This window comes from Anopheles funestus, chromosome 2RL, assembly GCF_943734845.2.
Source record: "Anopheles funestus chromosome 2RL, idAnoFuneDA-416_04, whole genome shotgun sequence".
NCBI lineage: Eukaryota > Metazoa > Arthropoda > Insecta > Diptera > Culicidae > Anopheles > Anopheles funestus.
Window position 1 is genome coordinate 60,497,871 of NC_064598.1, and position 24,043 is coordinate 60,521,913.

Sequence of the window (24,043 nt, forward strand, 5' to 3'; positions counted from 1 at the left end):
TTTTGTTCCTGTTAACGCTAATATAATTCCATTGTTAATTTGTAGTTATAGCCTCATTTAATATATGCCATTGGAATTCCATATTTTTGATACATTGCAGATACATATAGTTTCAGTCATATACTATTCTACCATGGAAATCCTCAAAAATCTGTGGATCCGAAATTTTCAAGTATGTTGAATTCCACTACAATAAGCCTTTAAAGTTGACAGTTATAGAATCAACTTCCTTCTTTCCTCGTAATTTATTCCGCTCTTTATACGGTTTTTGAAGGGAACACATAAACAAAATTTACGTATATTTTATTGAATTAGAAGGCAAAATAAATTAAATATTTACTTAATTTCGTAAAAAATGTGCTATAAAATCGATGTCCTGTCAAATTACTAACTGAAATCACTTTTTAAACAAATAATTAATTAACATAAATTACAATTGAAGTTAAGTACGGTTGGTGTAAAACAAGTGAAAATATAGTACATACTACATCGAAACTATTGAAACATGCTTCAGAAATAGGTTTTGCTTGCATTATCATGTTTTATAAAAAGAACATGGGTTTGGTTACGTTTATCAGGGAAAACAATCTTACCATGAGAATCCATCCCTTAATCTAAAATAAAAATCAAACATGTGTTTGAAGCTCCCTTCATTGTAATGATTTTTTCTAATGAGCGAATTATTATTTTTTCTTTAAAATCATTCATGTTGGATTAGTAATATGTATGTGGATCTGCTGATGGGGTAGGATCTGAAGTAGGTAACTAGGTAGGTTATGTATGGGTAAGTAGCTAATATGCAGATTATGTGTTGGTACAACGTCCTCTAATCATAGATCCTTATTCAAGTGTTATGAATTCCTTATATTACATTTAACAAGCTTACTTTAAAATATATTAAGCAATTAATATATCTACATTAAAAATATATGTCTTGATTTTATATGCCTTCTTTATTTTTTTTGTATTTATTTGTATATACAATTGTATTCATCAATAGAAAGATTCTCAGTTGAATGAGAGCTTTAAAAAAATACCAAATTTAAAGAACCTAGCGAGCTAAACAAGAGCAAAAGAAACACAAAATGATTTGTTAATAAAGTTACATCTATCTTTTCAATGGGTTAAAACATTCAAGTGGCGGTCAGGCACGTTTGGCGATGCTCAATGTTCCGTTAAAGCGGTGATGTGTGTGTGTATTTTGTTTTTTCAACATTTGAAGTGGTAATGATAAGAGTTCGTTTGGTGTTCGCTATGGATTTCTGTTCTAGTGTGCATGTCGCTTCTATTTACGATTTTGTAGCGATTGAAAGACACCAGTACCATGAGTAACTTTGAATTAGTATTGAAAAAGCATACAGCATCTACTAGAGCTGCAATTATCAAGCCTCAGGTCTACGTTTGCTGTGTTGGTGTTGAAGGTCCATGAAGTGGAGCGCTTGCACTTATCACAATCGTTACGACACAACAATAGTTATAACGTATCGTACCAGCTCCAGTATTTAGTTATTAGTATCTTTTTGAAATATAATAAAAAAGACAGACATTCATTATTTATTTATTTTAGTATTCTAGGTTCTGAAAACTATGTTGCAGTTCTGGTGCTGATTATTCAAAATAAGTTCTTTTAAAACCTATGTTGCGTTTGAGTGTGTATGTTATATTTCTCTCTTCCCCAAGCTAGGGCTACCAACAAGCATAAGTTTTGTGAAGAGGGAAACCTTTCTCTAGCTTCCATGCGATGGCCTATTTTTGTTGAGGATATAGTTTTTCACCGAAAAACACACGACGTCCGAATGTCGTCCCTTACCTGCAGCACCAAAATAGGCTACGAGAATGCTAATTTCGGACCACCGCTACCATACTCCTCCGAAGCCGACAATTTGGTGTCGCATTTTGAGCTGCACCATTTGGAGTCGACATAAACGGTACGTCGATATCCGATATCGGTGGTAGCACGTTCGTGACTGTGGCTTTCCACATTACGAGGGGTGCTGATACCCGGCCCGCCGGATTAGTAGTGGCGCGCACCGGATGGAACGTGATGGTACACGGTACGGTGCGAGGAAGCATAAGAAATTGACACAGATAGGGGAGAGAATTTTCTAACCCATACAAGCCAGTTGCTGTGTTGTCGTCGTGATTGTTGTTATTTTCGCTGCCGGTAGTTTCCTTGCCGCCGCATTAGCAAAGCCGTTGAAAATCCAAACCAAAGGGGGCCCCAACAGCAAAACGAATGATTAAGGGTCCGGTTCAGTTTTAGACCAGCGTTTGAGCGTGCTGCACGGGAACGGCCGCATCGCGTAGAACCGAACATTTCATGCGTTCATGTGATTCGTGAGTGACGGCTCGAGAAAGCTGGCCGATGTGTCCTTTAGCACGTTGCTACCGTGAGGACTAGCTTTCGGTTTGTAACACACAGGACACAGACTGTACCGGAAGCAACGGCAAAAAATGCGAAAGTAAAAAGACCAATCGTCGATAAGGGAAGAACGATGCTAAGCGAGTGAAGGGATACTTCAGTCAAATCCACTAACGAAGCACGTACTCATCTTCACGGGTCGATCCACCATAGCAGGAAACCTCAGACAGTACGGCTCGTCCGTCTACTCGGTGAGACGCCCGATATCTGCAACGAGAGACACTACGGGGAGTTGCTACTCGGGTGCAGGTTGTTTGGCAACAATCACAACAACAGCTCGAGCCTGTATGTGACCAACGAAATACTCCGCCAACACCAGACACTACAGCCATACCAGGAGCACACACAAACACACCCCTCCCGCCTCCAGGTGCGATGCTTCTTTCCCACAAATCTCAAACGAAACGTGATCCGAGCGCACATTTCTGATACAGTTCCCGAAAGAAACCCGATACATCTTTCCTCACCACAAATTCCGTTTTAGTACACCATCTTCTCCAGGATAGCAGTGTGTGAATGCGGTGGGCGAAAGGCACAGTTTGGGGGGCCGGGGTTTTGGAGAGATAAGCGAGAGTGATAAGAAAACGACGACACAGCTTGCTGTGGTAAGCAAACTGCTACGACGTCGACCACGATGACGACGCCGACTTCGGCTTCATCGAGTGCGGCATAAGAGATAGTGAAGAAAGGAAGGATTTGCAGGGCCGTGTGGTAGAACACACCACAGCGTCCCTATCGGTGGAGCCCAACCAGCGGGTGGGTGGATCAGGTTTTGAGGTGCAGTTGGGTGAAATTTCCTTCTCGGCACGGAACAGGGCAGAATCATCCTCAGCACGGTGTAACCCGGGTATCAGTGAGCTTTCATCCGGCGTACGGTACAGAACGCTTTTCCACGGGTGCTAAAGAGTTTTCCCCCTCGGTACGTCGGTACGAATTTCAGTCTCGGACAGTGTGGCGTGTGCGATCTGTAATATTTTTTTTTTGGGAAGCAATCAATCGTCGGTGGATAGGCCATTTTTACGCCGTTTAATACGCATCGTTTTAGGTAAGTCCAATAGATTAACGTGAGTTGTGTTGTGTCAATATTTTGCTTGTAAGATACCTGTGCATGGGCGTACTTTTCAGCTGATAACGGTCATTAAATAGGACATCTCAGCGTGTCGTCGAGATGTCTGTATGCAAAAATAGTGCCATATTAAAGCATGCTTTTTTATCATAAAAACTGGTGCATTGTAAATTAATTACATCCTAATTGTTAACAGTGAGATAATCAGTAAAAGACATCAATTTGTATCATTATACTATTTGTGTAATTTCAATTGTGTAATTTATTTTTTATTTGTACAGTGGGTTAAAGTTACTAAGTTACTAACAGGTTTAGTGTTCTATCGGAGCACGTTTTATCTACGTTCATTACTAATGGAAATAAACCTGTATAATAATTTCACCTCAACATCGGATCGAACAAGTACAAATTGTAATTAACAAAAATGTTCAGTTTTCCATCGATTTGTGTTCCCGTAATCAAAATCAACTGCATCCATTCCGGTGAGGATAATGATAAATGCTTCTTAGAAATCGTTTATTTAATAGATTTTGTGGAATTGATAAAAAGATAACAAAGCTATCACTTTTACAAATTAAACCATGATAAACACATGTTTTACGTCGATAACCAAGGAAAAATTAAATCAATAATTTAACAACTAAGATGATAATTTGAAGTGTACAAAATTTACACCTTAAAAGCTCCAGTAATTTGTTTTTCTTGAAATGACACTTCCACCATGCATTGTTGATTACCATGCATTACTTATTAAATAACTTTTTAATATTAGTAAATTAAGTATGAATACAATAAAAATAGTTACAAAACGATCTGCGTTTTTTAAATTTAATTAAAAATTGAAGAAAGTTCTTGCTATATAACCGATTAATAACGTTTTAAAAACTGAGAGCAACTGAAAGGAACTCATCCATGAAGGAAGCACAAAATATGTCTCATCTTTCGAGATTAGATTTTCGGATATTCATTACCTTGTCACTACAACATGATTGGCATTTCAATTCATCGTGCGCTACATCAGTGTCCCATCCCACGTACACACACACACCCTGCTTTGGCTCGTTTGATCACCGGCTCCATATAAGCTTGGTGAGTAATTATTTGCGAAGGATGTTTCAATCTAATGGTTTCGTAAACTTTCAAGCACATAGACATCGGTTACGGAAAAGCTGTTTCCTGATTTATTACTATCTTAGTGCACGTTACTAGCTACGTAACGGGTGGCATTGAGAACGATTCATCTGGACCCCCTTTGGAGGTTGGTGAATGATATTTACTCTAGCAAACACATCCAAAGCCGTTCGTATCGTTCGTACGATACGTATAAGTATGCGTATGAGAAGATGGATTTCAGTATGCAAACATGCAAATAAGCGCGATGTTGCGTTCTATTCAAACAAAATTGCAAAGAACAAACTTAACATAAAATCCTTTTTTTTTGCAATCCCAAATAGTACTATACACTTCTGAACAACCTGGCCAGATGAGTGGTTTACCGGGCTCGAAGCATTTGTGAAAAGCATGCGAGATTTGAAAAGTTATTTTTCGCGCCCATTTTCCTTCATTCCTTCACAAGAACCTGTCTGGATGGAAAAGAAAGCGAGCTAAGTTGAAGCAAAGAGAGAGAGAGAGAGAAATAGAGAGAGAGAGAGAGAAAGAGAGAGAGAGAAAAAGAAGTAAAAAGAACGGACAAACTTTACTACGTTTTGTACGTTTGCCTGATTGCCGTTTATAGAGGGGACATGAGTTTTACTCGTTTTATAGCTATACGGACACAATCAGGACATCGTAGCCGGAAGCAGCAGCACGAGAATATTTATATACACCGCATTTATTTATATAAGCTCGGTGGTAATGACGACCGTACCACCGGGGATGCTCCGGTATAGAATAGTAGCAAATGCTGGATGTCCCCAGCCCAGGATATTATGTACAGCAATCGCTCGAATTGGTTTAGATCGGATTGAATTGAACTCCGGCAGGGGCTGGTATCCTCTTTCATGGTATGTCTTTCGTTTTCGTTTACTTTCACTGTCCTCTGCCGTTGCGACCAAACCCAGCCGCCACCAGCTAAGGCGAATCCCTTTATTGTCGCTCAAGTCGGAAGCCGGCATCCTGCTCCCACCATCGGCCGGACGCTTTTGCTTTCATTTGTATCCTTACACCCCACCCGGTGGGTGGGTGTTTATCTCCCAGGAAATTATCTACAGTATATCAGGCAAACGGTTTCGTTCGTTCCAAAACCCCCGTCGGACACGTTCTGAATGCTGACTAATGTTTTATTTGATTTCGTTTGACTTGACCTTCCTTTGCCGTGCTTCGTTATAGCGAAATGTTCGCGTTCGGGTGAGGAATTTTGCCAACCAGAGCCATACACATTCTCGACACTCGTTTGCACTCCCATCATTGCCTTTCGAACGAAATGCTTTTTTCCCCTCTTTGCAACATTTTCCTTCTTTCCCGCCTTTCCCAATACTTTCTTCGATCGTACCAAGAAAAGAAAGAAAAAAGGGCAAGTAAATAACCCGCTCCTGCTGGGTTTGTGTTTGAGGTGTACGGGAAAGTGTTGCAAAAACCCTGCTGAATTTTATCCCTTTTTTTGTTGCTTGGTTGTTGTTGAATGATTTTACTTAGTCTCGTTTGCGATTTATTTCTCGTCCTAGTCTCCAACACTATGTGCGAGGGTGCTTGATGATACCGTAAAGCTCGTTTTGTAACGATCTGCTTTTGGGAAACGCGAAACTGGTGAACGTCCTTCTTGTGGAAAGCGTTTTTACATACATACGAAATCAACGTTCGCTTTTATGTTTGGTGCTTTGCGCCAGCTGTGTGTACCATGTGCCGCAGATTCGTCGACGGCATCGTAGAATCTTATTTAAACTGATTGCAAGGGAAATCACATGATTGCGTAATGATGTTGTGCCAAGCAGCCAAGCGCTGCAATGTAGATCTCTGGCAGGATGAAGCATCCTTATCGTGCTTTGCTCTTTCAGAAGGATCTTTTGTGTTGTAGTTTTGTTACATAGAATATTATTCTAGCACAACTTTAGAAGCATTTTTTTGCTAACACGTTTTACACACTTTATGGTAACTTTTCACACACACACGCAACGCTTTATGGTTTACTTTTCATTTTATATTAAGTGTTAACTTATTGAATTTCTTTTAATGAACATTAATATAAACACTAGGTTTTGTTTAATTCGCTAGGTTTAGTTATTCTTTTTATTAATTTTTAACCTTTTTTTGTATTTATAAAAAGCGACCTTGTAGTAATTTTTATAACATTCATAACTCAATCTAGAATATAATTTACATTGTCAAAAATTTTAACTGTAAAATACGGTTTATTTTGAAGGAGTAACACATTTACGTCATGAAATACACTAAATAAAATAAATATAAATGATAAACGTTATTTATCCTTATTATGTAAATGCTTGTATAACTCATTCCAAATCTAATTTTGTTACCATATTGTCGCAATAGAAATCATGTAATCACGTATTAAAACCTTTCTTGATATAACGAAACATTTTTGCAGAAGTATTACCAGAAATTGAAGTATTTTTGTTATTGTGCTTGATTTATTAAATTGATAGTTTAGTTGCCTTTTATCTTAGTGTTAGTTAGATATGTAGAATGACGAAATAATTACGTTTAACTGAGTTTGATAGTAGACTGTTAGAAGCAAAAAAATATCACTCAATGAAATTGAAGTTGACATAAACAAGAAAAAAAAGCTATGTAGCTAAAATACGTTAAAATTGAGGGCAAACATGTCAAGAGACGCCCCATTTCGCCGTCGATAAACTAAAATAAAACAACATGCAACACACGGCGTATCTCATTAATAAAAAATACAAACAGAAATTATCGTTTCATGGGTTCACCAAATAATAATTTTATAAACAATATGATTTCAAAAAAATCATTTTCAACTAATTTTTCTTTCATCACTATTTTCATTTCAACATTTAAAAAAGATCGTTTCCGATTTAATTTCACCAATGTAATGCCTTGTTCAGACATTGAGTTAGCACATTTAGCAGATTTTCAGTACAAATGATTCTAAACAACGTTTAGAAATTAGAAAAGTTATCTTTATCCATATTTCCACCAATTTTCAAACGGTCTTGTAATCATTGTTGCAATTTTGCACAGATTCATACTGTTGCAATGATTAAAAAAGGTAAAGGAACCTTCTCGCACAGCTGATAGATAACAAAACTGATCAGTCCAATCAGTCATGCGTTTGTTTATCACAACTGAAGGAAGATATCTGTCAAACAATTTTATTGAGTCCGATCATAGTCCGAATGTGATAACAACACACCATTAGCTTCGAATGCGGCTATTGCTGTTAAATCAATTCAATTGAAAGATAAAACAATAACCTATTACAAACGTTACGAAAAATACTAAAGGTTCTGTTACTACTTATGTACTACAATTTCATCACACACCGGTAGTGATTTATCATTTACACATCATTGATTAATACTAATATCGTTGATTATTACAAAGATAATGTACGATCGCTTATTTAAAACAACAAAAAACGATTAAATGCTATTTGCTTAATGCAGTTTATCTCGATCATAACCACGGCGTAATACGTTATCCAGAGTCATAATCTGATAAACGATCTGTCGTCGGCAATGGGATATGCTGATTATCATACAGATTGGATAAATATTATCATACACACTCCCGTGACAGTAAGATTAATGGGTGTAAGAAAAAATACTCTAATCCCACACGTTTCATTTCGTTTTATACAAGCTCAAACGTGGAGTGGTTACCAAACCGGCAGCCAAAAGAGAACTCAATCATGCTGAAACGAAACGAATGAAGAAAAAAAACGTAGGGCCAATCTGCAAACTAGGCGACCAGGTGCTCCGGTACTTGAATTGTCGATGCCGCGATCACCCGACTCCCATTAATTAGAATTACAATTAGAATTAGAGATCGTAGCATCATAGGCACGGTGGATGCCAACGGATAGTAGGTAGATTATGCTATAAATAACGTCAACTCTCCCACTGGACGTGACACCAGCGATGCCGTGCTGGATGTCGTCCGATCGCGCGAGTTCCAATGGCCACGACCTGCCGCGACTGGCGCCCTGGGAGCGTGATAGTGCGGCAAACACAGCGACTTGCACTGATTATCGAAGTCCATGACCTTCTACCTTAGCCGCTTAGTTGCACGTTGGCGCGGCGTGAAATCGAGCCGCTTGATATCAGCGGTACCGCTGGCCACCAGCACAAAACATGTAGTCGATGTTGGTCAACCGTGAGATACACGGTCTCGGTGCATATCCGGTTATAGCCTAAAACATACTATACATACAGGTGGCTCACAATGGGAACGATCACCACATTCGTTTAATGTCGTGAGGAACGTTACAAAGCAACGTTTCCTCTTTACGGTGGCAGCACTCGATCTAACACGGACTTGAGTTCAGTGAAATAAATATGTCACTTTCATGTGTTCCATTTTTTTGTGTATGCAAGGAAATGCCTGAACGGCACGCGACACAGCAAACGATGGAATGGAATAAGTTAGTGAAGACTTGAGGAAATAGATTGTAGTTTTTGCACAACAATCACACCGATCCGATCGATGAAAAGTTTTTTGTTTCGTTGTTTTATGACAGGACTTGGCTTGTATGAAACTCAATCAAGGTAATCAGGGAATGTGCAATCTACCCGTATTATCTGCTTTTTTTCGTATTAGGCCTTCATATCAAACAGCTGTCTAAGTGCAAGGATTATGTTTATGTAATATCTTTAGATCACTTGTTCATTTATATAAAAACGAAATGATTAATGTTTTTCTAGCTAAACAAGTAATACTTTATTCAGACACACAGAGACATTTTGATGAAGCAAACAAAAAACTTTATATTGCTATTTGTTATAGTTGTTTGCTATGGAGCGTTAACGTGCGAAGAGAAGACCAGTTTTGAGTCACAGGTTTGGGCCATGGCCAGCTTTGGTACATTGTAAATTTTTTCTCCAATTTTTAATTTATTTTAAAACAATGGCCTTACAGGAAATGGCTCTAAAGAAGCTTGCGCCTTAAATTTTTTTATTCCCTTGATGATAAACTTTTTATCTTGTGTAGCAAATTGAGTAAATTTCTTTCAATTGCGATTCAAATTGAAGCGACTGTAACACTACATGGACAGAAGACGAACATAAACAGAAATAATCAGTGTTATTTTTGAAATTATAAATATTATAATATTTATATTATATTAGTTAAGTTTTATTTAGATTAGTATTTAGATTATATTAGTTAAATAATCTTTGTTTTACATTTTAAAATTAATTTTAAAATTGTAATGTCGTAACTAATACCAACTCTAAGAAATTCGATTAAATTAACCCTTCTTTTAGTCAAATAACATAAAACTACTGCTTGTACTGCATGAATTCAATTTTTGAGAGTTTTAACTCATGTAAGCTTCAAATTTTGTGGCGGTAGTTTTAAAAAAAACCATCTGCTAATTAACATCATTACCTTTTAACATGCGCACGTCTCTATAAATCAAGAGCTAATCATAAATTTTGTTAAAATAACTTCAAACGCTCAGTAACACGTGCAAATTAAAGGGCAAAATTTTAACTGCGAGATAATAGTTCGTGCTTCCGTAACAAGTGTCGCATTCGCTTTGCTTTGTACAACCATCGATTATAGCCAATGGTCAAGCAAGCAGGTTTTTAAACGATAAAAATAGCTACTCATCGAAACCTGTAATTGATAAGGTGTGAGAAAAGACTTCATCGTGCAGAAAACGATAAGCGAGTATAAGCCTTTCTTGGTGCCGGCGTGTGAATAAACCGCCCATCGATTATGTGTCGATTGTTTTCGAGATAACACCCATTTTCCGCCTCACACTCTTCAACATCCTAAGGCTGTGAAGGGCAAAGCCTTGTGCTGGACCAAGAAAGGGGATCCATTATGTTTTTTGTTGCAAAATACAGAACGCAACGTCCGAAAACAATTGCAGACGCGAAATGATAAGGGCTTAAGCATACACACAGATGGCCGCGTAAACGAAAATATGAAGCAGGAAGCTGATACTTCACCATCGTGGGGTCACAGCCGTGATGATAAACGACAGAGCATGCCTTTCCTTATCGGATCACGAATGTCACGAAATGTTGAGACAAAAAACAAACAACAACAACAAAAAGCAAAAACCCGCACAAGCCACAACCGGCCAATAGGATGGCTAAATTAAATGTAATTAAATGGCGAACGAGCCTCACAAGTATGAGCATTGTGCTTGCAACGGGCGGAATGCCGGTCGCGTGTGCACATTGCACACTTCTTAACCACGATTTGGACACAACACTTATTTTAAATATGTTTATTTGTTTCCGAAAGTGCCTCTCGTAATGATGTGTAACAAAACGCCCCAATGCCTGTTTGTGATCATAAGCTAATTGTGAAAACATTTTTCCAGTCGCAACTATTAGTCCAACGCAACCAACACATTTTTGGCCCGGAAAAATTCTAGATCTCCACTGTTCTGCCAAGCTGTCCGGCATCTCACGCTAAGTGGAAACTGCGGAAAGTGGCATTAAAAAATTACTTTAATTGCTCATAAATAATCACTTGATCACGATCAATCGATCGATCTGCGCGTACCGATCGCGCGCCTGTTGCCTAGTGTCAAACTCGAATCGCGAACGTGCGCAAGAGGGTAGAACAACTGTTCTGCCACCCACCTGTGTGCTTTAAAATTCCTGTCCACCTGTTCCGCTTTTACCCTTCGTCCTGTCCTTACGCCGTTGCCGATCACCGACGTTTCGTTGAAGTGGCTACAATCAATTTTCAATGCGAAAGGCTTTTCAGTGTCGTATTTCAATCTCGTGCTATCGTAAAACAGCATTGGCGCGTGCCACCGAGGGACAGGTTTATTTTTGTAGTAGTTTTTTTTAAATGTATTTTTAATACATGTTTTATGCATTTGGTGGCGTTTTTTTCTTCTTCTCCAATTTGGCTTGCACGCCACTGTTATTAGCGTTGTCAGTTTCAACTCAACAGTCGGAACTGATTTCTTGATCCCCCAATTCGAACTACTTCTCCGTGACGATTCTCTCTTTGTTTCTCACATCTATCATACGCCCAGACGCGTGCCACCTGTCAAATATTGTAAATGTTGTACCCGTTCATCTATTTCCTGTTCAGTGGCAAAGCGATAGCCACAACAATTCCATTCGCTGGCAATGATCGAATTTGCCCGACCGTGCAAGTATCAAAAATTTAAATCTTGCTAGTACCCGATGACTACCTCCCCTCGGGGTGTTTGCGAAGATCGCAAATAAGTTGTCCGACACCGCAACTCGACTGTATCCCTATTATCTGTCTGGTTCGTTTTGTCCGCTCCTCGCGCTCGTTGGTGCGCTAATTATGGCCGCACATGTGCGCGGAACCACCAGGCAAAAACGTTCCGTACGCTCCCGATGGTGTGGATGTGATAAAGTTTCGCAAAGTAGTTCCTTGAAATTATGACGCGTGCCGCAAGCCGTGCCTAAGAAGGCCGCCCCAACGCGGGACAGTGCTTTCGAGTTGGGGTTTATTTTGTTCTTGCGTTTCGCAAATCGTTCAAAACTGGACATTCTCTTCATCATGCTTCACAGCATGCCGATGCAACGAGACACTTCAGGCAGTGCTTTGCGGACGGGATGACGGCACGGCTTGTTGCAATTAACTATTTACGAACTGTTGGTGTTTGTAAATTGAAATTTAATGATAGCCAATCATAGGTTTGTCTTTCAATAAAATTTAAAGCATCTTGACGGAAATTGTTTATAAATATTGCAAACATAGCAATATAATTAGTAGGTTAGTAAAGCTAAAGAGTAAAAATTGAAATCCTTTAAATTAAAGGACACAGGGGAAAGCTTTTTGATCCTGCTTCCTGGTTTGAGTACTACCAGCAAAACGCCAAGTCCGCTTAGCGGAATCGCGAATGTTGTTCTAACGCCATGATGCAGTCCATCACGGTCGATGCATATTTCCCACGGAAAACTACGACCCGAACGTCCTCCAGACACAGGTCTCGGTGCAGAAATAAAAACACACATTTCTAACCATCGAACACCCAGAACAAATGGCAAATCGGACGGTTCCATCGGTTCTGACGTGGAGTATATCGAACCTGTCCCTTCCGTCCAAGGCGCACTGTTCGGGAACCATGTGGCTGTGTTGCTGGTGTTGTGTTAGAATAATATTTATCACGGCAGACGGTTTGTATCATTTTGCTTGCTGTGGTTGTGTTGTGATTGTCGATGTTGATTCGTTTGTTTCATTCACTCGCTCTATTGCGCACCGTTTTATATACGGCGGCACAGTGTTAATCTAAAAAAAACCGTATTCAATCTAACGCACGTTAGCGGATATTTAATATCCGTTCGGCAAAACACCAACCGATCTGTTTATGGCCAAGGGCGGAAAAAGGGACGGTGTCCGCATCGACGTAAGCCACCAACCCAACCGTTCGCTGTGTCGTGACATTCCTCTTTCATAGACAATCCCTTCATATCAAACCTGATAACCGGCACAATAGGAGGCAAGCATGTTCGATGCACGCGCATATAAGGTCGGGAATCAATTCTTCGTCGTTTACGTAATCCTATTAGAAGCGGAAGTACAAAGCCAAAGCCTGATCGGTAGCTGCTCGGCTCAGTATCAAGCGCATTTTAAACAGTGTGGTAATTTTCGGTGCGGATCGTGGTGCACATTTGATTAATAGAATTTATAATCAAGTGAAGTGGAATATTACAGCGCTAATATGACTTAATGCTGTTACAATGATTGTTTTATTGATGGTAGTTAATGCTATAAAAACCGCAAACCGAATCAGCAATGTTTTTTTTGTCTTACTGAAGATTGTAATGTAATGAAGTATCGAGATACAAGCAAATAATTATGGCTTGTCTTGTACTACCTACATGCGATTTGGTAATCGTAAAGATTTAAAACAACAATTATAACCATTAACTATGGTTTTATTTCAAGTACATTCCGTATATGTAACTCTATGCTAAAGAAGCAAATTCTTGAGTTAAAGGCAATTGTTGTAAATTAATTATAGGTTAAATTAATTATAGGAAACATCAAAATAACATAATATGAGGAATGATGAGAATTTCTCACAGCAACGATTTGGGTGTATCAGGCTTACTTGTATCAGGTATTCTATCGAAAATTACTTTTAGGGAAGATACACAACCAACACCACACCATAATCGAGTAATCCAATTTATTTTATTGCAATTTTACGATATTTTTTCCTGAGATTGAGAATGTGTCCTCAATATCTGAAAAAAATCCATCTTCCAACAAATAACGAAGTCGCACACTAATGTGTAAAATGTGTGTGATTTTTTACAAGCATATCCAAACATTTTTTACGTACCCAGCTGAACTCTACAACATCTTTGTTCGAAAATCTACAAAATCTCGACTCGACAAAAGTTAATTTAAAGTATCTCCTTTCATAATATTTTATCTACTGTCCGGTGGGTTTTGACGAGAAACCACTCACATGTCCCAAAAATTATCTTTTTTCTACCTTCTGACTGAATATATCAGCACAAGGTAAGGAAATGCTAACAGAAGAATCATTTTTACAGTTGGTTTCAAGATCAAACACAGAAACATTTTTAACGTAACGTCTAGACCTTTAGCTCTTGATCACTTGACCAACAGATAGTTGCTGACAAAGGATAGGTAACATATCAAATTTTTGTACATTGCTATACGCACAACATTTTGTTTCTTGTTAATCGTAACAGTTAATCGTAAACTCTGTCTCGCCATGATTCAAAACAGTTCAAGTACCAAATACATGGCACTAATGCAAAAATGGATTAATCAAACGCGATAATCAATCGCTTTTGAATTACTGTATATTCCAATATCTATTGCTAGTTTTATTTTGATTACTTAATTTTCTTTGCACTTTTTTTTTATTTCAATAAGGACGGCCAGGCCGTATGACTAACTTTTTTTTTCTTTGCACTTAAAACAACATCAATTTTTTTTTTATAAAATGTGTTTATTAAAAACAACTTACATACTAGTTTCGACAATGTATAGAAAACATAAAGGGATGACGTATCAATTAAAATTCAATGTTCATAAGTTACAATATCCCAACAAATAAGAAAACTATAGAATTGATTAAAAATATACTTCGTTATCCGCTTTACCATTCTTATCTTGATTAAATAAAAATAATCTAACTTGCTCCTAATAAGATTAGGCAAAATGAATTAAAAGTTAATTCCATTGGTCTCCGTTGTCGCTAAAAATACAAATACGCTACAAGTACATGATTTCCAAACTCACCTAGAACGGCCAACCAAACAAACCAAACAAACAACAAACGCAGCAGGTGTTTCACCTGTTCGCCTTTACTTTCTTATCAATTGTATTGTGCTGCTTACGGTGCGCGCACTGGCCTGGTGATCATGACGCTATGCTAATAAGTGCTCCCCATATTTAGCAACACTTGCCGGGAGTGTTGCCGATTCTCATATCGTCGTCACCGCATGATGCATAAATTAAAGCACTGAACCGGGAGCGGATCAGTACCGACGCTAATGGTGTGGTCGCGTGGCTCACGACCAGTTAGCGGTCACGCACACCAGTGCGACGTTTGCGACACGGCACGGAAGGACACCGTAGCCGGATTGGTGCGGCATTTATCCGACCGTCTGTTCCGAAGGTAAGGTAATTTATGTACCCGAATCTGGTGATAAATTCATCTAAAGTTTGCTCCATTCTACCACAGCTAGAACATTCTGCAATTGCACACCGACACCCGGTGTGATGCAAAATTAATTACAACGCAGTCACATTTTAGGCGGAATCATGTTTCGCCACACATTTAGCATCCCATGCCCGGTCTTGCACCCACCATGACAAAGACAACTTCTGCTCAATACATTGGCGGGGCAGGATTCTGCCGGAGTTCTTCCCTTACGATCGAGTTCCTTCACTTTCAGTTTCCAAGTGCATATTGCACCGGATAAGTTACGAAGCCGTTTTTCCCTTTGATTTAAAAATAGTCACTACCCGACCTGTTTTGTCAGTGACATTGTAGATTTTATTTAGCGCACAAGGTTGACGATCAGTTTGCTTATCCCTCCCGTTCGCTATCAGCTGACTTTAGGAAACGGTCTGCAGCGAGATCGTTCCGTGCTGTGCGAACGGTAAACGGAAGCAAGTTTCTATAAAAAAAAAAACATTGATCAGCAAATCAGGAAAGGAAACATGAAACTTGGAATAACAATGCATTTTCAAACAAAAAACCTTCAATTGTTGGGTAGATGATATATGTTAGAATAAACTAAAATGCTATAAATTTAATTAAGAAATGATGTTTGAATTTGACATTAAAGCTAAAAACAAATTTTATAAAAATATACCAACACAGGCATAGTATGAAAACCAAACTGCACAATGGCCGTTGAGCAGTGTGGTGCAGACTTTGAATTACAAAAGAATTGTTACCATTGCAGTTTATCTCACAGTTCACATCTACCCTACTATTACCGTGTTCCAGAAGCGAACAACTGAAAAGTAATGAAAAGCGAATGAATGAAAAGGGCGCCTCTAACGGCGATTGCTGAAGTACTTCGTCCTTATTGTACCAATCGTCCAACTATTGCAATAGCAGTGGGGTTATTTTGTATCGGTGGTTTTGTAAGTTCATCCATTTGTTCGTTCGTTACAAAACGTTATAAATAGCGCAGGTACCGATAGCAGCTGGAAGGTGGACCGTTTTTCGCGCAGAAAGCATAGAGAATCGTATTTTTAGATTAGCGGAGACACAAAACCCTATCCTACCTACCCTCGCTCGTGTTACCGAAAATCCCGCAGATGGCCAAACGCCATTGACGAGCGGAGATGATGTGGTTCTGTCTGTCTCTGTGTCAACGGTTCTCTAACCCATCAATCAGACCGATGCTGACTGATGCAGATTGCCACGTTGTGCCGCGCTGGTTTTTGCTGCTCAGTACGCCTGCTGCTACTGGTACATCAAGTGGGCATGGCACCGTAGTGTCCGATTTGGAAACTGCCATCCGACGACCGAGTGGTTGAGTGAAATGAAATCGTTTATTGTTTTCGGTTTCCACGCCCCACAGTGCTAGAGCGTCCCGTCCGTTTTGCTGTTAACATCTTGCACCTGTGGCTACACATTTTGAATGTGAAGCAATGGGAGGAATCCCATGCAAAGGATCTGGTAGCCGGTCGTGTTACAACGTTTTCCACAGGTAAGAAAGTGAAAGTCTACTAAAACGGGGTATAGCTGGAAAACAAACAACAACAAAATAACGAGTGCAGCCAAATAGTTGGTTCCGTGCACGCGTGGCACACGCTCGGGATACTGCCAGGAGCGGGTTGGTAAGACCGTTCAAGGCTTTGTTGTGGTTTTAAAAATAGCACTCCATCGTTGCGACAGGATTTTTTAGAGTTTCTATATAAAACAACCCACTCGGATGGTCAGTCAATGTCATGGATTTACTTTGGCGAATGAAATATGAGACAGAGTCGGAAGTACCTTGAAATTACTCTAGCGCTTATCTTTCGATCGACCATTGGTCGTTGGCGATTCATTTAGCCGAACGGGAGGCTTTTCAACACAACGCTTTCGTTGTTATCGAACTCTTATCATATCTGAATAAAAAAAATTAAAATATTCTTGTGTGTGCGTACATATAGATGAATATAATTTTATTATTTTTTATTGTGAACTTTAATTTTCTATAGCTCATACATTGTCACCTTAATCTTCTCTGTAATGAAAGAAAAAAAATGCACGAAATATTTAATGTTGTCGTACATGATGCAGAAATATGGTACATACTCTAATGTATTTGGTTTTTGTTTTTGTTTTGAATTGTTATTGCATATTGGACACCGTTCGAAAACTGGTATTCCGAAATATGATATTCATGAACCATGTTTGGCGGATGGCCCTCCTCCTGTGTTCGTATTCTCCTTCGCTTTACTACCCTGCAGCAGCCCCATTCATTGCATAACGGGTTTAGATTTGTTGAAAAAATTAGAGCACGAAATTGTAGTGCAATCAAGGAAGTGTCATTGGTTTCGTATGTTGTGTTTAAGGGACTAGCTAAGAAAATATAATAACTAAAATCCTCGGTCCTGGCAAACGAATAGACGGAAATGTGAGAAATACATAAAAAGAAAGGTAGAAAAAGGGATTTTTTTGTGTTTTAGCGAAACAAAACCCAAACGTTCTTATTCTTCCTGTACAGTGTGCAGTAAAAAATGCTGCAGCCAGCCACGGCTGTATGGCTTCATTTTTAACATTAATATTGCAATCAAAACATCCTAAAAATGGAAGATGTTGTGTGTCTTTTTTGAGCCAAAATTTGAAAAAAAAAAATTAAATTAAAAATTTAAAATATTAAGAAAACCCCTTATCGATGTAATCCTGTTCGTGCAAATGTATGTAAAATGTATGAACAGTAAGGAGAAAATGTTTATATTTTTAAATGTACAATGATTCTTTTAATATGAAACGGCATAACATTTCTTTTTTAATGAAGAAAACAGATTTTAGGATTTTTTTTAACTAAAATTAAGCGTTCTTATCTAAGTTTCAATTTATTTAGAAATATTTATTAGGGTTACACATTGCTTGTTAAAAAAAAGTCGCTTACACGCAATATGCATCTTATTGGCCGTTACACGATGTATATTTCTACGTTGTACGATATATTTGTTCATACACTGTGCACTCCTATAGAACAGGAAAGGCACCTTTCTGTACGTGTGTATAAGAATTGCAACCAGAACGGAAGGAAGGTTGCATATTGTTTTATCTCAATGCATCCTAGGGTAGTAGCCGATTCTACTCCCTTTCCCCCCTTCTATTCCCCTCATCCCCTCCCTCTTCCGTACTGGGGCCACCGGGACAATCCCTTTTTCCATCACCCTGTCCGGATGCAACGGGCGTCTCGTCTATCCACTTCGATTGTCATGTTCGCGCACACTATCGCACACAATCAGAACGCACGGCGCAGACACACCGTCGCACACACTGACAAGATGTAGCGCGGGTCTAGAGTTGGCCGCGTGCTAGAAGCTTTCGCGGCTAGAAGCGACAGCACACAGTGTCGGCGGTGCAGTATAAATATGAGCCCGTTTCTAATGAAAGCTCATTGCATCTGTTGTCCCTGCGGTGTTCAGTGTGTTGTTTTCGAAGGCGCACGCGAAATTCCATCCATTCGCGTATTTACTTACCTTTGCTAGTAGCAGTTACGCGTCCTGGCTGCTTTAAGAAAGTTTTAAGTTGCCAGTGGTAGTCGTGTGCGCAAACGAAAATAATACCAATCCAGTGTTTTAGTGAACACACCGCAAAGTGCAAGTGGCGTTAGGCATCAGCTAAGTGTCGTTGATAGCAAATTCTGTTTGAGCGAATAGTTCGGCAAACAGATTGGCTAATTTAGCAGTTAGTGTACGAGATACCGGACGAGATACCGTGCTTGCGTTGACCCGCTCGTGAGCCTGTGTGGCATGTGTACGTAATCGGGGATGTTTTTCACGAAAATTGTTTCCCTTTCAATTTCGCCCCTGGGTGTCAGAGGGGGAAGTAACCTCTATTACTATTATTACCACCGTTAGATGACACTGTTTTTCGTTTTTTCTTTGCATATTAATGATCCCATTCCCAAGAAAAACACGTGAGCTAGACGTTCGAACACGCGGGCGTTCTCTTCGATGCACAGGTGCAACAGTGCACCATTGTAATTTCCTTGTCTAACAATGGCCATTTAATAGGGCTGGGTTCGGTACACACTCCCAACGTTTCATTAGGAGTTCGATTGGGACACGTTTACGCTTCAATGCATCCATTTTACGATGTAACGCTGCATGTGTGCGCTAATTGTTATGCATCGCTGAGAAACTGATCAGATGATCGGGTTGGTCGTGATTTAAACAAAATATAAAAAATACGATGCTGGTGAATGCTGCGTTACACATGTCTTTCGTCTAGCAAAGTCACTAGAATATTCAACTTAGTTTAATTACTGATCGACTGATCACTTGAACTGATCAATTCGATGATAATCATTAAACGGAAATTGATCTTTTTTTCAAATTTATAGTTTAATCGAAATATTTTTTTAACTTCAATTTATTTTTTTGGATTTCTTTTTTAATAAAGGAAAATTATTTTCAGTAATCTTATAGATTGGGCTTACATATTTGAATTTTTTCTATGTCTTACTTGCTTTACGCTTTAATTTCTTACAATTTTTTGTATTTTAATTTTTTTTTTTGGGAATTTATGTAACTAATTCCTAATTTCAACATTTTTTTCTTTGTTTCCCTTTTATTCCTTTTCTTCATTTCATTTCAGGTAAATTCGTTCATTTAGCTTAAAGTTATTCACCACCTGACCCGTTCGATAGGCTGCATGAGTTTTTAAGCTTTACCTGTTTAGTGTTTTTTTTTTACCATAATCGCATCTGAGCTATCTGTTACATACATTTCACGCATAGCTGTGGTACATTATCGTGATTGTTTTTGCACCGATTGCAACCAAATCCATTCACATATCCAATCACACACACACACATTTAATTCTGTGCACGAAAAGCGAACGCATCCTCGTATCGGCAAAATGAAGGTTGACATACAAAATCACGTCGATCATCTTCCGGCGCTCAACGGTATTACCGTTTCATCTACCCATGATCCCCTCATACTGGATGAAACATGTCTAATGGCAAGTATTACTTTATTATTTCTCTGCAAACCATACCCCGCCATAACACATGCGGTGACAATGCTGCAAACAATATAACGCCTCTTCAACAAATGTTTGCATAGTTGACAAAAGTGCATACCCGCCGCTTCACCGGGTTTTGCTACATAACCATGTTAATTATTTACTTTGTTGTTACAACGAAAAACATCACGATGGCGTTGCTTTTAAAATGCACTAGTTTACAGTTTTGTCTTTGCGTTCGTTTCTCCACTCTGTGGCTTTATTCCAGCTGTCGAACTTACTGACGAGAAGCAACCGGATGGCTTCGAAAGCGCCAGCAACTTGCGAAGTAGCGGCTAATGTCGAAGCGAAATCAAGCGAGATTGATACGGACCTATCGATTTCGGTTATAACTGAGGAAGATACTGAGGACGTTTTGGATCTGCTGAAACGATTTTTCTTCAAGGTGAGTGCAACAAAATTCATAGATTCACGAAATTCTATTCTTTTAATGGAATCACAATTAAAACATAATGCGTAATGCGTCCTTTCGATTTGGTTCCATTTATTAATATTTATAATGTTTTAGTTAGCTTTCTTCTTTTCAAATTAATTTCTTGTTCCCTAATTATACTCCATTTAAAATGCTGCTCATTAGTTTTTTTTTTCATTCTCAACATTAAGATAGTTGAGATGCTTGATAATTGAGATTTGAGATTTTTTTCATATTAAATCACACCTTAGTTCAATATTATAACAACGAATATTAAGATAATTAAAAGGCTGTAAACTTATGCAAAAAAAATATATATATGGAGAAAATAAATTAATAATGTTGAGGAAATTATATCACGTATGCTCACTTTTTGACCAAATTTCCAGAAAAGCTCTTTTGAAACAAATATCCTTTCCACTAATGCATTGAAATTATTAGAGCATTTTTATAATTAGAGCCCAACGAAGAAATCAGAAATATTAGATCATAATATTAAGATAAAATTTTATAGATGAAACTATTTGCATTCATTGTCCTCCAACTCCACTCTAACATTTGTGAGATTTGCGCAAAACATTGAAGATTGCGTGGTTGCGAATGCAAGAACATGACGATTTAAATTTGTTATTTGTAATTAGGTGATCTGGTTTTCGTCTTTTGTGATCAATCTACTCTAATTCTTGTAACAAAACACTGAAACACATAAATTACAAATTCGTCTAGATATTAACACTAGAACTACCGGACCAGTCATTTTGACTGGAACGCTTAATTTTCGTCACAATATTTTTGGGTGTTAATCAATCCTACTGTAGTTGAAACATGAGTTTTACATATATATTCTATGGTACGATCTGCAATAAACAATAAAATATACTCCAACTCTTAGGATTTGTTTAAAAATTAACCAAGAACGTAAAACGCTTAAAACGCTTAGTAGTTCTAGTGTTAAAACAACTTTAAAAAGTTCGGTAGGTCGTAAAATATTAAAAAGAACCGTGTAGTACAATGTTTAAAAAAGTGTACTAATATGTGTACTAAATAAGTTTTTAAAATTGAATGCTTCGTACTTTTCATGGCCTATCAAATACGTAAATTTCTACAAATCTAAACCATATTGCAAAAAAAACTTTATTGTAATACAACAGAGGAAAACAGATATTCTCTTATATGTGTCTTAAACAAAAATTCTTCAAGATTGTGTAGTTTCACTATACGAGGAAAATGTGTATAATATGTAAAACCAGCAAAAATCGAGATACAAAAAAATCCTAAATAATGTTTACACATTTCTGCAAATTGTTCGTTTCTATAAAAAATCAAATCATGAAATACCTACTATAAAACATTTATAATGTTCTTTTGCATATGTTGTTCTATATTTCGTTGTTTATATAATTTTAACGTTTTTCTAGTTACTCTCTTTTCTAATGTACTCTTGTTGGCAACGAGCGCAAATCTTCCATTAACATTAGCTTAAGTACAAGTTTGGCCTTAGATAGCATCGGTCTGTGATCATGAATAATGCATCATCATGGAAATAGGATGAATAAAATACGAAAAGAATTCAATTTATGCAACAGGGAAGAACCTCTTCGCGCTTTGTCCCAATTTCGCACGGGATCTCCTATGTATCAAATCCCGTTCGTCCCATACTTCTTCTATCCTATCGGAACACTTGTGTTTAGCATATTTCGTATCATATTTGCTTATCTTCTGCTGTTTCGTTTTTCCAGGATGAACCCCTCAATACCTACGTCCAACTTGGTGAGTGTAAGGAATTGGAGAAGTATTGCACCAAAAGCCTGGGAGAACACTCTTCCTACAAGGCCGTCAATTCGAGAGGTGAAATTGTGGGAGTCATCCTTAACGGTACAATCATGAAACCAGTAAGTGTCTCTGCTTCAGTTTCGTTTCTTTGTCACCAAACTAAGCCAATTTTGCTTTATCCGCTTCGTTTCGCTTTTCTCCCATTTGCAGCAACCTGGCGACGAACCACCGGAAAAGTTGGCTACCAACTGTGCGCATCCCAAATTTCGGAAAATCATGGCCTTAATGGACCACGTGGACGAGCTGTTCGACATCTTCGAGCTGTATCCCGACATCGATCGATTTTTGGACTGCAAAATTATGTCGGTCGACACAAACTACCGTGGCATGGGCATTGCGGGCATGCTGACGGACCGCACGCTCCAGTATGCGTCCCGAAATGATATTAAGCTGCTACACGTTCTGTGCAGCAGCCATTTTTCTGCCCGCGTCATGGAGAAGATGGACTTTACGGAGGTGTTCCGTTTGCCGTATGCGGATTACCACGTTAACGGCGAGCAGGTATTCGATCCCGAGAAACCTCACGTGGCGTTGAGAATCTTGACGAAACGATTAGACCACTAGCTGGCCGCAGGACGGTTATACGATTAATCAACACAAAAAAAACCCCAGTATTCATGGTTGCCCGATTCGAACAAAAAATCGAACCCGTTAGGACATCGCAATGTTTGGCATAGTGTAATAGAACCGGATTTTATTCACTCAACTGCCGCAATCGCGCAATGTCAATTACTACTTACACATGTTGAAAGACACAGTGAAAAGGATTGATCCCTCTTGATGAGGCATTTTTGAAAGAAATTTGTATCGTGTAACACAACAAGTCATACTTGCAAAGATATGCTAATTTGTGATAATGCTTGTGTTTTAAATGTGCTGCATTTGGTCATTTGAAGTCAAAATTTAAATAAGTTCAATGCAATCACACGCCGGATTGATGAAGATGAGGTTGCAACAGTGTTGCGGATATATATGTAACTGAAATCAGATAATAAATAATTATTTATAAATAGCATAACCATTCCTAGTTTTCACTCGCATTCTCTTGTCCGTTTACGCTGGGTACAGAGTTGTCTGTAATTCTTTTTCTGTTTCATTAAGTTGAAGTAAACATTCAACAATCTAGGAAAATTTTTAAAAAAATATCTTCTTTATTACCTAATTTGCCATAAACGGCTTGTATATATTATCACTGATGCATTTCGACGCGTGTCAGTAAAATAGCAGGTGAATGGACACGCTAGAGATCGTTTTTCAGCGGTCTATACTCGTTTTGTTTTACTGGTCGTTTACGAGCGTTTGCATTTATTACTATTAATCGCATTTCGGGCTTCTCGTGATAGCAATAAATGCATTATAAATCTTTATATTTATTAGAAGGTTAGAACACGTCGAATATTCATTTTTAAGACTACAAGAATTTTATCCTATATCTTCATGAAATACCCCAATAAA

The 24,043-nt window shown here is 38.4% G+C and overlaps 1 protein-coding gene across 5 annotated transcripts; it reads left to right on the forward strand.

Annotated features, from left to right (window-relative positions):
* The first annotated feature begins 2,258 nt into the window (after positions 1 to 2,258).
* On the forward strand, positions 2,259 to 23,606 carry LOC125762634 (arylalkylamine N-acetyltransferase 1). 5 transcript variants are annotated; one of them, XM_049424971.1, is made up of 5 exons: positions 2,259 to 3,467; positions 19,912 to 20,280; positions 20,552 to 20,728; positions 22,495 to 22,647; positions 22,739 to 23,606. In XM_049424971.1, the coding sequence occupies exons 2-5, from the start codon at positions 20,176 to 20,178 to the stop codon at positions 23,150 to 23,152; spliced, it is 849 nt and encodes a 282-aa protein (XP_049280928.1). In that variant the 5' UTR covers positions 2,259 to 3,467; positions 19,912 to 20,175; the 3' UTR covers positions 23,153 to 23,606. The 5 variants fall into 5 exon arrangements, with proteins under 5 accessions (XP_049280928.1, XP_049280929.1, XP_049280932.1 ...); XM_049424970.1 differs by lacking the exon at positions 2,259 to 3,467 and adding an exon at positions 18,705 to 19,068; XM_049424972.1 differs by lacking the exon at positions 19,912 to 20,280 and having other exon boundaries at positions 2,260 to 3,467.
* The last annotated feature ends 437 nt before the right edge of the window (positions 23,607 to 24,043 follow it).

Bases quoted from the DNA above. Each gene is read 5' to 3' on its own strand.
- LOC125762634 (XM_049424971.1), top strand. From the start codon at position 20,176: ATGAAGGTTGACATACAAAATCACGTCGATCATCTTCCGGCGCTCAAC. The intron at 20,729-22,494 runs GTGAGTGCAACA...TCGTTTTTCCAG, and splicing joins TGAAACGATTTTTCTTCAAG to GATGAACCCCTCAATACCTA. The intron at 22,648-22,738 runs GTAAGTGTCTCT...TCCCATTTGCAG, and splicing joins ACGGTACAATCATGAAACCA to CAACCTGGCGACGAACCACC.